The sequence below is a fragment of the Pristiophorus japonicus genome, chromosome 11 (genome assembly GCF_044704955.1).
Source record: "Pristiophorus japonicus isolate sPriJap1 chromosome 11, sPriJap1.hap1, whole genome shotgun sequence".
Lineage (NCBI taxonomy): Eukaryota > Metazoa > Chordata > Chondrichthyes > Pristiophoridae > Pristiophorus > Pristiophorus japonicus.
This window is the reverse complement of record NC_091987.1, coordinates 146,021,204-146,037,166: the sequence shown is the minus strand read 5'-3', so window position 1 is coordinate 146,037,166 and position 15,963 is coordinate 146,021,204. Positions and strand designations below refer to the sequence as shown.

The 15,963-nt window shown below is 42.9% G+C and overlaps 1 protein-coding gene across 2 annotated transcripts in view; it reads left to right on the top strand.

The window, feature by feature from the left end:
• The window catches only part of mcf2la (mcf.2 cell line derived transforming sequence-like a), a 673,365-nt gene that overhangs the window by 542,864 nt on the left and 114,538 nt on the right, over window positions 1–15,963 (top strand). For both annotated transcript variants that reach the window (XM_070894133.1, XM_070894134.1), the window contains exons 22-26: window positions 596–817; window positions 2,249–2,341; window positions 3,822–3,900; window positions 5,260–5,326; window positions 6,347–6,447. In XM_070894133.1, coding sequence (XP_070750234.1) covers window positions 596–817; window positions 2,249–2,341; window positions 3,822–3,900; window positions 5,260–5,326; window positions 6,347–6,447 — 562 coding nt within the window. The remainder of the gene's footprint in view (window positions 1–595; window positions 818–2,248; window positions 2,342–3,821; window positions 3,901–5,259; window positions 5,327–6,346; window positions 6,448–15,963) is intronic.

Genomic DNA, 15,963 nt, shown 5'->3' with positions numbered 1-15,963 from the left:
GAGTTAATAAAGCGAAGTTTCTGTTCTAAGTGTGATGGGAAATTCTAGTAATGATGCATCAAACTCATTGGTAGATGGGTTTTTTGGAGATATATTTCCTCAATTTGTGTTACTTTATTCATGTTGCAAAAATGTCACAAATGTTATTCCTTCAAGATCAGAAAGCTGTCTTCAGCTCAGAATAACCGACAAGCTGTGTCTCACAGAAAGGCCAGTATAACAATGTCTCTAACCTTTGATGTTCAAATTATCACGTAAGCAGGGTAATTGAATTAATTGAAGCAAAACTGTGATTTATGAGCCACAAAAGTGTTTTTTGCTGTTCCCTTATACTGTACAATTATTGGGGTAAATCGCAGACTCCAGGCAGGAAGCCTTGCTCGAAGCGAGTGCTGATTGGAGATGGGGTTACACCGATCGTCCAACCCAATTCCGAGTGCATAGGATCACTGAATAATCAGCATTGTACATCCACCATGCAAGAAGAGTGAAAGTTTGAGGATATGCAGGTGGTCACATTAACCGGATCATAAAACCGCCTCCTAGATGATCTGACTTTTTAACCATAGGCCTTGCGATTCCTCTTTTCTAACAGGGGAATTTAAATGAGCTTGGCAAGCTTTTGATGCAAGGTTCGTTCAACGTGTGGATAGACCATAAGAAGGGCCATGCAAAAGTCAAGGACCTAGCGCGATTCAAACCAATGCAGAGACATCTGTTTCTCCATGAGAAAGCATTGCTTTTCTGCAAGAGAAGAGAAGAAAGTGGGGAAGGATACGAGAAAGCCCCTTCCTACAGTTATAAACAGTCCTTGCATGTAAGTAATGTCCAGTTAATGTAGAACAAAGCAATCCGAGTAACATTTCCCTCCCTGTGAGACTGTATCCTTGTTCATGCTTCCATAACTAGGCTCATACAGCACTGTTCCCAGATCAGCTCAACCTTTCACCCCAATGTGCTGTGTTCTCTGTTTGAGTGTGAAGTCAAAACTAAAATATTGAAATGAGCAATTCACAAATAAACTCCTCATTAAAGTGGAGCTCAAAGTCAATATGAAATCAAACCAGTTTCCAGTTTTAAATTTGCCAATATCACTTCTATATTGTGTACGTGTTTTGATTTTTTTAGTAAGAATTTGCATTTATAAAGAACCTTTCACGACCTCAGGAAGTCCCAAAGTGCTTCACAGCAAATGAAGTACTTTTGAAGTCTAGTCACTGTTGTCATGTAGGAAACGCAGCACCCAATTTGCACACAATAAGGTCCCAGAAATAGCAATGTGATAATGACCAGATAATCTGGTTAGTGATGTTGGTTGAGAGATAAACATTGGACAGAATACCAGAAGAATGTCCTGCTCTTCGAAAAGTGATGTGGGATCTTTTAGTCCACCTGAGAGGGTAGACAGGACCTCAGTTTAACATCTCATTTGAAAGATGGCACCTCCGACGGTGCATCACTCCCTCAGTACTGCATTGAAGTGTCGGCCTGGATTATGTGTTTAAGTTTTAGCGTGGGGCTTGAACCCACAATCTTCTGACTCAGAGGTGAGCATGACACCAAGTGTGGATACATTAGCATATAAACCCCCTTTTGTTTAACAGGAAGCAGACCTCAGATGTATTTGAATGACTTTAAACTACTAGACTATAATGTATATTCCTGTAGTCTTTAGAAAAAGATTGAAAGCAGTATTAAGCCTCTGTAATGTCAGAAATGCCAAGATCAAGAACTTGGATACCTTGTGTTCACACATCCTCCGTAAAGTGAGTGAGGTATAAGAGCTTGGCAACAAGTTAGAATTAGGACCTGCTTCATCATAGGTACTCTGAAGACTTCAGATTGACTTGACTTGATTGATTTATAATGTCCGCACAATGCTTTTTAATTTATATTATAGTATATTAAGAAAACATTTTAATGTGAGCATATAGCCTCCAACTTAGAAGAGGACGAGTGATGGACAGTTCAGATTGAACTGCTTTGCACAGAAGGTGGCGAATGTATGGAATAGCCTGCACAGGGAAGGGTTGGAGGCTGATTGTATCAGCAAATTGAAGAGCGAGTTGGATAAGTACCCGGGAGACATTTGATAGAGTGTTATGGGTGGGGATGTGGTATCCTGAACACTGGGACCATGCAGATGGGTCTCAATGTTCTATACCAGTCCTGTACATTCCAGTGTACCTTTGTAATGTGGCCTCGATGTTTGCAGAAACTTTGTAACATGATTTCTTCCATTTTACAGATGACCACTGTTGGTATCACTGAGAATGTTAAGGGAGATAATAAGAAGTTTGAAATTTGGTACAATGCAAGGGAAGAAGTTTACATTGTACAGGTAAGTGTGAACCAAGGGTTTAGGAGTCATTTAGACACGAAAAGGCAAATGCAATTGTGAAATAAATGATCCATTTAAATCATTTGCATCCAATAGCTATACTTTGGGGAAATGCAGCATTGTTGTTCACAGGAGCAGCACCATTCCTTCATTCTTCAAAGCATTTGGCTGATAAGTGAAAATCTCATTGACCCCAAATTTCCACAGGTGGGGATCCTGTCCATTGTGCGAAGTTCACATCCACCGATATCTTCCAACGCTGACCCCTGTCAGAGTTATCAGCACTGATGGGGAGGCATGGCATTTGTATGGGGCAGTCGGGTGCTAACACCACTTGGGGCATATATTTAGACCCTGCCTACTTCATGTCAGTGGAAATTCACTTGCCGCACACCTGCTCGTGAAGAGAGGGGGTATTGCCCAGATCCTCCACCTTCCGGAGTCTGGGCCACTTGCCAGGCCTGGATCCCACCAATGGAGCCCACATGCACCCATGTGGAAGCCGCTATATCTCATCTTTCTCTGTGTACTGGCCACAACTAGTGTGTTGGACTCAACTTCGACAGCACCTCCCAAACCCACAACCTCTACCACCTAGAACGACAAGGGCAGCAAGCGCATGGGAACACCATCACCTACAAGTTCCCCTCCAAGTCACACACCAACCTGACCTGGAAATATGGCTCCATTCTTTCATCGTCTCTGGGTCAAATTCCTGGGACTCCCTCCCTAACAGCATTGTGGAAATACCTTCACCACACGGACTGCAGCAGTTCAAGAAGGCAGATCACCACCACCTTCTCAAGGGCAATTACGGATGGGCAATAAATTCCAGCGACTCCCACACCCATGAATGAATAACAAAACTGAGGTTCGGGAGCAGGAACTTGGGACATTTCCCCGGCCCTGCCTCAGGCATGTCACTTGCCTTATATGGGTGGGTTAAAGGGTTACTAGGCACAAAAGGAATTCGCAGCGATGGTGGCGAGCCAAGGTAACTAGGTTTTCCCTATTTCTTAGGTGTTGGACTGGTTTCCCCAAGTCGGGTCTGAACTCCCGACGGATTCTGCTGCCAGTGTATGTAACGAATAAAGTTTGGTGATTTCAGCCCTTGAGGAGGGAGGGATAATGGTAGCCCCAGTGATGATAAAGCTACAGAATACATCTTACCAAAGAATCCACCTGTAGCTGGGAATAAGTGAACAGTTACATATATATCAAATAACACTAAGACTTATTTTAGTACTTCAAACATTTAGAGATACAAGCGCACGGTTGCCAGCTTTCACCTTGGTGTTGATGGTGGTATTCTCTCTACACAACGAAGCGGCTCAGCTACTGCTATGCAACTTTAAAATATGGAGTAATACTCAACAATACCATAGAGAGAGGGCAGTAACCTGTGTCTGATGGATAAGTTCTCTGGAATCATAGTACCCATCTGCTAGATACAAGAATGTACTTGTTTATCTCTCTTTAGGCAGTAACACAAGAAGTTAAAAACGTATGGGTAAATGAAATAAGAAAAGTCTTAACAAGTCAACTGGAAGCTCATAGAGGTAAGCACATGTGTGAAATATCATGAGCCAGTTACTTATGGATAATGTCTTCTGTGGTAGCAGAGTGTTGGTGTATTTCTGTAAAAATAAAGATTATAGGGGAAATTTAGAATGCGTGCTTTTCCTGTCATAAAAATGTGAGCAAATGAAGAACTTTTGAAATCTTGGTGATCCCATTACAAAAGCCATGGAGCCTCTCGGATGTGCTCAGTTGCAGTCCCAGGACTCCATCTTGCAGTTGACTGCTACTACTGATGAGGTGTAGCTTTCCCTTATTTGCTGCATTAGATGGAGCATCAGACTGGGACTGGAAGAGGGAAAGCTTGGCACAGTTCTCATCCACTGTCATACTGTGACTATCCTCTCTCAATGAATAGTGTTGAGTGCTGAGTTAGTACGTGGCCCAAATAGGTATCGGTTAGTACACGGCCCAAATAAACCGCAGTGGGGCAGATCTTCTTGTTCCTGCACTCGGGGATTTTTTTATTTATTTATTCGTTCATGGGATGTGGGTGTCGCTGGCAAGGCCAGCATTTATTGCCCATCCCTAATTGCCCTTGAGTGACTTGCTAGGCCATTTCAGAGGGCAGTTAAGAGTCAACCCCATTGCTGTGGGTCTGGAGTCACATATAGGCCAGACCGGGTAAGGGCAACCGATTTGCTTCCCTGAAGGACATTAGTGAACCAGATGGGTCTTGACAACAATCTGTTATTTTCATGGCCACCATTATTGATATTAGCTTTTTATTCCAGATTTTTATTTAATTAATTGAATTTAAATTCCCCAGCTGCCATGGTGGGATTTGAACTCGCGTCTCTGGTTCATTAGTCCTGATCTCTGGATTACTAGTCCAGTAACATTACCACTAAGCTACCATACACTAGCATCCCCTGTGTCTCAGTATAGCTTACACAAATCCTGTGCTTCCCATTGATGCTGCATTGTGGTGCATCAAAGAATGATTTGTAACCATACCTGTACATCATACAAGGGGAGACTAGACAAACATATGAAGGAGAAGAGAATAGAGGGTTATGCTGACGAGTTAGATGAGGAAAGACAGGAGGAGGCTCGAGTAGACCATAAAAGCCAGCATGGACTGGTTGGGCTGAAAGGCCTGTTTCTATGCCATATATCCTACGTAATCCTATGATCTACTGCTCCTCAGCAGGAAAGAATGGGAGAGGTAATCTTCATTCTATCTGATTCCAGCTGTCCCACTCCCAGTTTTTTCTGTTGTTCATTTGATTGATGACTAGCTTTACTGCTGGTTTTTGACATGGTTTGGTGCAATATCTGTTGAAGTTTGTGTTGTTGAAAATATTTGATATAAAGTACAAACTAATTTTCTTTTCCAGTTTCTAACCAGCATCAAAAGTTAGAGCATATTTCTGTGGCCCCTTTAGCTTTACCCATTAATACCAGGCAAGTATTCCATACATAACATTGAATGTACCTAATGTAGTCTGATGTTCATATGTATCGAATGTAACTCATAGCCACTGGAAACTTTGATTAGATGAGATGGTAAATGGCTTCCGCTCATTAAACGTTGTAGCCAAAGCAGTGTTATTTTCTGCATGCTGGGAGATTGTGTTATATATGGTTTAGCATAATTGTCTTTTTTTGGTGAAAACAATGAGATTCAAAGTTGAGGCTTAAGAGTAAACTGTATATTCAGCCAGGCTGCACGGTTGGCTTTGTGCCTCTGCAGATAGGAGTACAGGTCATGGAATTAGTCCTGGAGAGTCCTGTAACTCCAATAAAGGTGATGGGAATGAATCAAGTCTACTGGTGTTGGGGGAGAATGTTGGCTATTTCATTTCGTAAACATGCTTAGTATAGCTTGGGAAACTCCGAAGCTTAACAATTGACCAGTATGGAAAGAAGAGCATTTTTCTGATGCAGACGCATTGCACATATTTTCATTTTGCTATTAGACGTCACATTTGAACTTCTTTAACCTTGCTGCTCCACCCTCTTTACTCGTGATTATATTTGCTTCTGTTTGTTGTTTATTTATCTTATTTTTTATAATGTGTCAGAGTCGACCTGCACTTTGAATCTCTACTTTGGCACTTCAAAACAGACTAACTACTTGGCATCTATCTCTTTCCTGCCTTGTTTTATCCTTTCTGAGCTACTTTATTTTTCCCTGCCTCTCTGTACCTACATGTTTTTAACAAGCAGTCCATGCCTCTGCTATCTCTCACATATATATGTTCTCTCTAGCCCCTCCTTGGGTCCTGCCATGAATTATGTATCACGACTAATTGGCTAATAGTAACATTGGAATATCAGGGATTTTAATAGCACAGTGACTAGTTGCTGCTATTGGTTTAGTCACTTATAACATGTTTATAAATGACATCTTTTTTCAAAGAAATTGGTGTGCTCACTGCTTGTTTCATCGTTCCTGGTTACTCTGTTTTACTCTCTTGCCAGTCCCTTGCGGAGCCCACAGAAAGTGAAAAAAACAGAGATTGTGAGCCCTGAACATCTCAGCATTTCAGTGACCTCACCAAAGAGACATGAAAAAGGGAAAGGTAAGGTGTGATATATGAGGAAAGGGTACGGTGCCATATATGCTGAAAGGAAATGGTGTGTTGTATGATGGATAGGGAAAGGGTACGGTGTTATATTTGATGGAAGGGAAAGGGTACAGAGTGGAATATGATGGAAGTGACAGGTACGGTGTGATATATGATGGAAAGGAATGAATACAGTGTGATATATGATGGAAGTGACAGGTACGGTGTAATATATGATGGAAGAGTGAGGATACAGTGTGATGTATGATGGAAGAGTAGGGGTACAGTGTGATATATGATGCAAGAGTAAGGGTACAGTGTGATATATGAAGGAAGGGAAAGGTTACGGTCTGATATATGATGGAAGGGAAAGGGTACGGTGTGATATATGATGGAAGAGAAAGTGTACGGTGTGATATATGATGGAAGAGTAAGAGTATGGCGTGATATATGAGGGAAGTAAAGGGTACAGAGTGATATATGACGGAAGTGACAAGTACGGTGTGATATATGATGGAAGAGTAAGGGTACATTGTGATATATGATGGAAGTGTAAAGGTACAGTGTGATATATGACGGAAGAGAAAGTGTACGGTGTGATATATGATGGAAGAGAAAGTGTATGGTGTGATATATGATGGAAGGGAAAGGGTATGGTGTGATATAGGATGGAAGGGAAAGGGTACGGTCTGACATATGATAGAAGGGAAGGGTATGGTGTGATATATGGTGGAAGGGAAAGTGTACGGTATGATATAACATGGAAGAGTAAGGGTACAGTGTGATATATGATCGAAGGGAAAGGGTACGGTGTGATATATGATGGAAGGGAATGTACGGTGTGATATGTGATGAAAGGGAAAGGGTACGGTGTGATATATGATGGAAGAGTAAGGGTACGGTGTGATATATGATGGAAGGGAAAGGGTACGGTGTGATATATGATAGAAGGGAAAGGGTACGGTGTGATATATGATGGAAGAGTAAGAGTGAAGCGTGATATATGATGGAAGGGAAAGGGTACAGTGTGATATATGATGGAAGGGAATGGTACGGTGTGATATATGATGGAAGGGTAAGGGTATGGTGTGATATATGATGGAAGAGTAAGGGTTCACTGTGATATATGATGGAAGGGAAAGTGTACGGTGTGATATATGATGGAAGAGTAAGAGTGAAGCGTGATATATGATGGAAGGGAAAGGGTACAGTGTGATATATTATGGAAGGGAATGGGTACGGTGTGATATATGATGGAAGGAAAAGGGTACGGTGTGATATATGATGGAAGAGTAAGGGTACAGTGTGATATATGATGGGCGGGAAAGTGTACGGTGTGACATATGATGGAAGGGAAAGATTTTGGTGTGATATATGATGGGCGGGAAAGTGTACGGTGTAACATATGATGGAAGGGAAAGGGTACAGCCTGATATGTGATAGAAGAGAAAGTGTATGGTGTGATATATGATGGAAGAGAAAGTGTACGGTATGATATATGAGGGAAGGAAAAGGGTATGGTGTGATATATGATGGAAGATAAGTGTACTGTGTGATATATGATCGAATGGAAAGGGTACGGTGTGATATATGATGGAAGAGAAAGTGTACGGTGTGATATATGATGGAAGGGAAAGGGTACGGTGTGATATATATTGGAAGGGAAAGGGTACAGTGTGATATATAATGGAAGAGAAAGTGTACGGTGTGATATATAAGGGAAGAGAATGTACGGTGTGATATGTGATGAAAGGGAAAGAGTACGGTGTGATATATGATGGAAGAGTAAGGGTACGGTGTGATATATGATGGAAGGGAAAGGGTACGGTGTGATATATGATGGAAGGGAAAGGGTACAGTGTGATATATGATGGAAGGGAAAGGGTACAGTGTTATATATGATGGAAAGGTAAGGGTACAGTGTGATATATAATGGAAGAGAAAGTGTACGGTGTGAAATATGAGGGAAGAGAATGTACGGTGTGATATGTGATGAAAGGGAATGAGTACGGTGTGATATATGATAGAAGGGAAAGGGTACGGTGTGATATATGATGGAAGAGTAAGGGTGCAGCGTGATATATGATGGAAGGGAAAGGGTACAGTGTGATATATGATGGAAGGGTAAGGGTACGGTGTGATATATGATGGAAGTGAAGGGCACGGTGTGATATATGATGGAAGAGTAAGGGTATGGTGTGATATATGATGGAAGGGAAAGGGTATGGTGTGATATATGATGGAAGGGAAAGTGTACTGTGTGATATATGATGGAAGGAAATGGTTACGGTGTGATATACGATGGAAGGAAAAGGTTACGGTGTGATATATGATGGCAGAGAAAGTGTATGGTATGATACATGATGGAAGGGAGAGGGTACACTAAGATATATGATGGAAGAGAAAGTGTACAGTGTGATATTTGAGGGAAGGGAAAGGGTACATTGTGATATATGATGGAAGGGAAAGGGTACGGTGTGATATATGATGGAAGAGTAAGTGTACGGTGTGATATATGATGGAAGGGAAAGGGTACAGCCTGATATGTGATGGAAGAGAAAGTGTCTGGTGTGATATATGATGGAAGAGAAAATGTACGGTGTAATATATGAGGGAAAGGTAAGAGTACAGTGTGATATATTTGCCGGAAGGGAAAGGGTACAGCCTGATATGTGATGGAAGAGAAAGTGTATGGTGTGATATTTGATGGAAGAGTAAGAGTACAGTGTGATATATGATGGAAGACAAAGTGTATGGTGTGATATATGAGGGAAGGGAAGGGGTACGGTGTGATATGTGATGGACGAGTAAGGGAACGGTGTGATTTATGATGGAAGAGAAAGTATACGGTGTGATATATGATGGAAGGGAAAGGGTACGGTGTGATATATGATGGAAGGGAAAGGGTACGGTGTGATATGTGATGGAAGAGAAAGTGTATGGCGTGATATATGATGGAAGAGAAAGTGTACGGTGCAATAAATGAGGGAAAGGTAAGAGTATAGTGTGATATATGATGGAAAGGAAAGGGTACAGCCTGATATATGATGGAAGAGAAAGTGTATGGAGTGATATATGATGGAAGAGTAAGGGTACGGTGTGATATATGATATTAGGAAGAGGGTACGGTGTGATATATGAGGGAAGAGTAAGGGTACGGTGTGATATATGATGGAAGAAAAAGTGTACGGTGTGATATATAATGGAAGGGAAAGGGTACAGTGTGATATATGATGGAAGGGAAAGTGTACTGTGTGATATATGATGGAAGGGAAAGGGTACGGTGTGATATATGATGGAAGAGTAAGAGTGCAGTGTGATATATGATGGAAGGGAAAGGGTACAGTGTGATATGTGATGGAAGAGAAAGTGTACGGTGTGATATGTGATGGAAGAGAAATTGTACGGTGTGATATATGAGGGAAGGGAATGGGTACGGTGTGATATACCTGACGACTACGTGTGTGGGAAGTGTATCCGCCTCGAGCTCTTGACGGTCCGCGTTGCGGAATTGGAGCTGAAGGTGGATTCACTCTGGAGCATCCACGATGCTGAGAATGACGTGAGTATCACGTGTAGTGAGTTGGTCTTACCGCAGGAAAGGGTCCACAGCCAGATAGGGAATGGAAGACCAGCAGGAAGAGCAGTGCAAGGAAGGTAGTGCAGGGGTCCCCTGTGGTCATCCCCCTGCAAAATAGATACACTGCTTTGAGTACTGTTGGGGAGGATGACTCATCAGGGGAGGGCAGCAGCAGCCAAGTTCATGGCACCGTAGGTGGCTCTGCTGCAAAGGAGGGCAGGAAAAAGAGTGGGAGCGCGATAGTGATAGGGGATTCGATGGTGAGGGGAATAGATAGGCGTTTCTGCGGACGCAACCGAGACTCCAGGATGGTATGTTGCCTCCCTGGTGCAAGGGTCAAGGATGTCTCGGAGCGGGTGCAGGACATTCTGAAATGGGAGGGAGAACAGCCAGTTGTCGTGGTGCACATTGGTACCAACGACATAGGTAAAAAAAGGGATGAGGTCCTACGAAAAGAATTTAAGGTGCTAGGAGCTAAATTAAAAAGTAGGACCTCAAAAGTAGTAATCTCGGGATTGCTACCAGTGCCACGTGCTAGTCAGAGTAGGAATCGCAGGATAGCGCAGATGAATACATGGCTTGAGCAGTGGTGCAGCAGGGAGGGATTCAAATTCTTGGGGCATTGGAACCGGTTCTGGGGGAGGTGGGACTAGTACAAACCGGACGGTCTGCACCTGGGCAGGTCCGGAACCAATGTCCTAGGGGGAGTGTTTGCTAGTGCTGTTGGGGAGGAGTTAAACTAATATTGCAGGGGGATGGGAACCTATACAGGGAGACAGAGGGAGACAAAAAGGAGGCAAAAGCAAAAGACAGAAAGGAGATGAGGAAAAGTGGAGGGCAGAGAAACCCAAGGCAAAGAACAAAAAGGGCCACTGTACAGCAAAATTCTAAAAGGACAAAGGGTGTTAAAAAAGCAAGCCTGAAGGCTTTGTGTCTTAATGCAAGGAGTATCCGCAATAAGGTGGATGAATTAATTGTGCAAATAGATGTTAACAAATATGATGTGATTGGGATTACGGAGACGTGGCTCCAGGATGATCAGGGCTGGGAACTCAACATCCAGGGGTATTCAACATTCAGGAAGGATAGAATAAAAGGAAAAGGAGGTGGGGTAGCATTGCTGGTTAAAGAGGAGATTAATGCAATAGTTAGGAAAGACATTAGCTTGGATGATGTGGAATCTATATGGGTAGAGCTGCAGAACACTAAAGGGCAAAAATCGTTAGTGGGAGTTGTGTACAGACCTCCAAACAGTAGTAGTGATGTTGGAGAGGGCATCAAACAGGAAATTAGGAGTGCATGCAATAAAGGTGCAGCAGTTATAATGGGTGACTTTAATATGCACATAGATTGGGCTAGCCAAACTGGAAGCAATACGGTGGAGGAGGATTTCCTGGAATGCATAAGGGATGGTTTTCTAGACCAATATGTCGAGGAACCAACTAGGGGGGAGGCCATCTTAGACTGGGTATTGTGTAATGAGAGAGGATTAATTAGCAATCTCATTGTGCGAGGCCCCTTGGGGAAGAGTGACCATAATATGGTGGAATTCTGCATTAGGATGGAGAATGAAACAGTTAATTCAGAGACCATGGTCCAGAACTTAAAGAAGGGTAACTTTGAAGATATGAGGCATGAATTGGCTAAGATAGATTGGCTAATGATACTTAAGGGGTTGACTGTGGATGGGCAATGGCAGACATTTAGAGAACGCATGGATGAATTACAACAATTGTACATTCCTGTCTGGCGTAAAAATAAAAAAGGGAAGGTGGCTCAACCGTGGCTATCTAGGGAAATCAGGGATAGTATTAAAGCCAAGGAAGTGGCATACAAATTGGCCAGAAATAGCAGCGAACCTGGGGACTGGGAGAAATTTAGAACTCAGCAGAGGAGAACAAAGGGTTTGATTAGGGTAGGGAAAATGGAGTACGAGAAGAAGCTTGCAGGGAACATTAAGGCGGATTGCAAAAGTTTCTATAGGTATGTAAAGAGAAAGAGGTTAGTAAAGACAAACGTAGGTCCCCTGCAGTCAGAATCAGGGGAAGTCATAACGGGGAACAAAGAAATGGCAGACCAATTGAACAAGTACTTTGGTTCAGTATTCACTAAGGAGGACACAAACAACCTTCCGGATATAAAAGTGGTCAGAGGGTCTATTAAGGAGGAGGAACTGAGGGAAATCTTTATTAGTCGGGAAATTGTGTTGGGGAAATTGATGGGATTGAAGGCCGATAAATCCCCAGGGCCTGATGGACTGCATCCCAGAGTACTTAAGGAGGTGGCCTTGGAAATAGCGGATGCATTGACAGTCATTTTCCAACATTCCATTGACTCTGGATCAGTTCCTATCGAGTGGAGGGTAGCCAATGTAACCCCACTTTTTAAAAAAGGAGGGAGAGAGAAAGCAGGGAATTATAGACCGGTCAGCCTGACCTCAGTAGTGGGTAAAATGATGGAATCAATTATTAAGGATGTCATAGCAGCGCATTTGGAAAATGGTGACATGATAGGTCCAAGTCAGCATGGATTTGTAAAAGGGAGATCATGCTTGACAAATCTTCTGGAATTTTTTGAGGATGTTTCCAATAAAGTGGACAAAGGAGTACCAGTTGATGTGGTATATTTGGACTTTCAGAAGGCTTTCGACAAGGTCCCACACAGGAGATTAATGTGCAAAGTTAAAGCACATGGGATTGGGGGTAGTGTGCTGACGTGGATTGAGAACTGGTTGTCAGACAGGAAGCAAAGAGTAGGAGTAAATGGGTACTTTTCGGAATGGCAGGCAGTGACTAGTGGGGTACCGCAGGGTTCTGTGCTGGGGCCCCAGCTGTTTACATTGTACATTAATGATTTAGACGAGGGGATTAAATGTAGTATCTCCAAATTTGCGGATGACACTAAGTTGGGTGGCAGTGTGAGCTGCGAGGAGGATGCTATGAGGCTACAGAGTGACTTGGATAGGTTAGGTGAGTGGGCAAATGCGTGGCAGATGAAGTATAATGTGGATAAATGTGAGGTTATCCACTTTGGTGGTAAAAACAGAGAGACAGACTATTATCTGAATGGTGACAGATTAGGAAAAGGGAAGGTGCAACGAGACCTGGGTGTCATGGCACATCAGTCATTGAAGGTTGGCATGCAGGTACAGCAGGCGGTTAAGAAAGCAAATGGCATGTTGGCCTTCATAGCGAGGGGATTTGAGTACAGGGGCAGGGAGGTGTTGCTACAGTTGTACAGGGCCTTGGTGAGGCCACACCTGGAGTATTGTGTACAGTTTTGGTCTCCTAACTTGAGGAAGGACATACTTGCTGTTGAGGGAGTGCAGCGAAGATTCACCAGACTGATTCCCGGGATGGTGGGACTGACCTATCAAGAAAGACTGAATCAACTGGGCTTGTATTCACTGGAGTTCAGAAGAGTGAGAGGGGACCTCATAGAAACGTTTAAAATTCTGACGGGTTTGGACAGGTTGGATGCAGGAAGAATGTTCCCAAAAATGGGGAAGTCCAGAACCAGGGGTCACAGTCTAAGGATAAGGGGTAAGCCATTTAGGACCGAGATAAGGAGAAACTTCTTCACCCAGAGAGTGGTGAACCTGTGGAATTCTCTACCACAGGAAGTAGTTGAGGCCAATTCACTAAATATATTCAAAAGGGAGTTAGATGAAGTCCTTACTACTCGGGGGATCAAGGGGTATGGCGTGAAAGCAGGAAGTGGGTACTGAAGTTTCATGTTCAGCCATGAACTCGTTGAATGGCGGTGCAGGCTGGAAGGGCTGAATGGCCTGCTCCTGCACCTATTTTCTATGTTTCTATGTTTCTATGATATTTGATGGAAGAGTAAGGGTACGGTGTGATATATGATGGAAGAGAAAGTGTACGGTGTGATATATGATGGAAGAGTAAGGGTGCAGTGTGATATATGATGGAAGGGAAAGGGTACAGTGTGATATATGATGGAAGAGAAAGTGTACGGTGTGATAGATGAGGGAAGGGATTGGGTGCGGTGTGATATATGATGGAAGCGTAAGGGTACGGTGTGATATATGATGGAAGAGTAAGGGTACGGTGTGATATATGATGGAAGGGAAAGGGTACGGTGTGATATATGATGGAAGGGAAAGGCTGCAGTGTTATATATGATGGAAGGGAAAGTGTACGGTGTGACATATGATGGATGGGAAAGATTTTGGTGTGATATATGATGGGCGGGAAAGTGTACGGTGTAATATATGATGGAAGGGAAAGGGTACAGCCTGATATGTGACAGAAGAGAAAGTGTATGGTGTGATATATGATGGAAGAGAAAGTGTACGGTATGATATATGAGGGAAGGGAATGGGTACAGTGTGATATTTGATGGAAGAGTAAGGGTACGGTGTGATATATGATGGAAGAGAAAGTGTACGGTGTGATATATGATGGAAGAGTAAGGGTGCAGTGTGATATATGATGGAAGGGAAAGGGTACAGTGTGATATATGATGGAAGAGAAAGTGTACGGTGTGATAGATGAGGGAAGGGATTGGGTGCGGTGTGATATATGATGGAAGCGTAAGGGTACGTTGTGATATATGATGGAAGAGTAAGGGTACGGTGTGATATATGATGGAAGGGAAAGAGTACGGTGTGATATATGATGGAAGGGAAAGGCTGCAGTGTTATATATGATGGAAGGGAAAGTGTACGGTGTGACATATGATGGAAGGGAAAGATTTTGGTGTAATATATGATGGGCGGGAAAGTGTACGGTGTGATATATGACGGAAGGGAAAGGGTACAGCCTGATATGTGATGGAAGAGAAAGTGTATGGAGTGATATATGATGGAAGAGTAAGGGTACGATGTGATATATGATGGAGGAGTAAGGGTACAGTGTGATATATAATGCATGAGTAAGGGTACAGTGTGATATATGAGGGAAGGGAAAGGTTACGTTCTGATATATGATGGAAGAGAAAGTGTACGGTGTGATATATGATGGAAGAGTAAGAGTATGGTGTGATATATGAGGGAAGGGAAAGGGTACAGAGTGATATATGACGGAAGTGACAAGTACGGTGTGACATATGATGGAAGAGTAAGGGTACATTGTGATATATGATGGAAGTGTAAAGGTACAGTGTGATATATGACGGAAGAGAAAGTGTACGTGGTGATAAATGATGGAAGAGAAAGTGTACGGTGTGATATATGATGGAAGGGAAAGGTTATGGTGTGATATATGATGGAAGGGAAAGGGTACGGTCTGACATATGATGGAAGGGAAGGGTATGGTGTGATATATGGTGGAAGGGAAAGTGTACGGTGTGATATAACATGGAAGAGTAAGGGTACAGTGTGATATATGATCGAAGGGAAAGGGTACGGTGTGATATATGATGGAAGAGAAAGTGTACGGTGTGATATATGATGGAAGGGAATGTACAGTGTGATATGTGATGAAAGCGAAAGAGTATGGTGTGATATATGATGGAAGAGTAAGGGTACGGTGTGATATATGATGGAAGGGAAAGGGTACGGTGTGATATATTATCGAAGAGAAAGGGTACGGTGTGATATATGATGGAAGAGTAAGAGTGCAGCGTGATATATGATGGAAGGGAATGGGTACGGTGTGATATATGATGGAAGGGTAAGGGTACGGTGTGATATATGATGGAGGAGTAAGAGTTCACTGTGATATATTATGGAAGGGAAAGTGTATGGTGCGATATATGATGGAAGGGAAAGGGTACAGTGTGATATATGATGGAAGGGAAAGGGTACGGTGTGATCTATGATGGAAGAGTAAGGGTTCACTGTGATATATGATGGAAGGGAAAGTGTACGGTGCGATATATGATGGAAGGGAAAGGGTATGGTGTGATATAGGATGGAAGGGAACGGGTACGGTCTGACATATGATAGAAGGGAAAGTGTACTGTGTGATATATGATCGAAGGGAAAG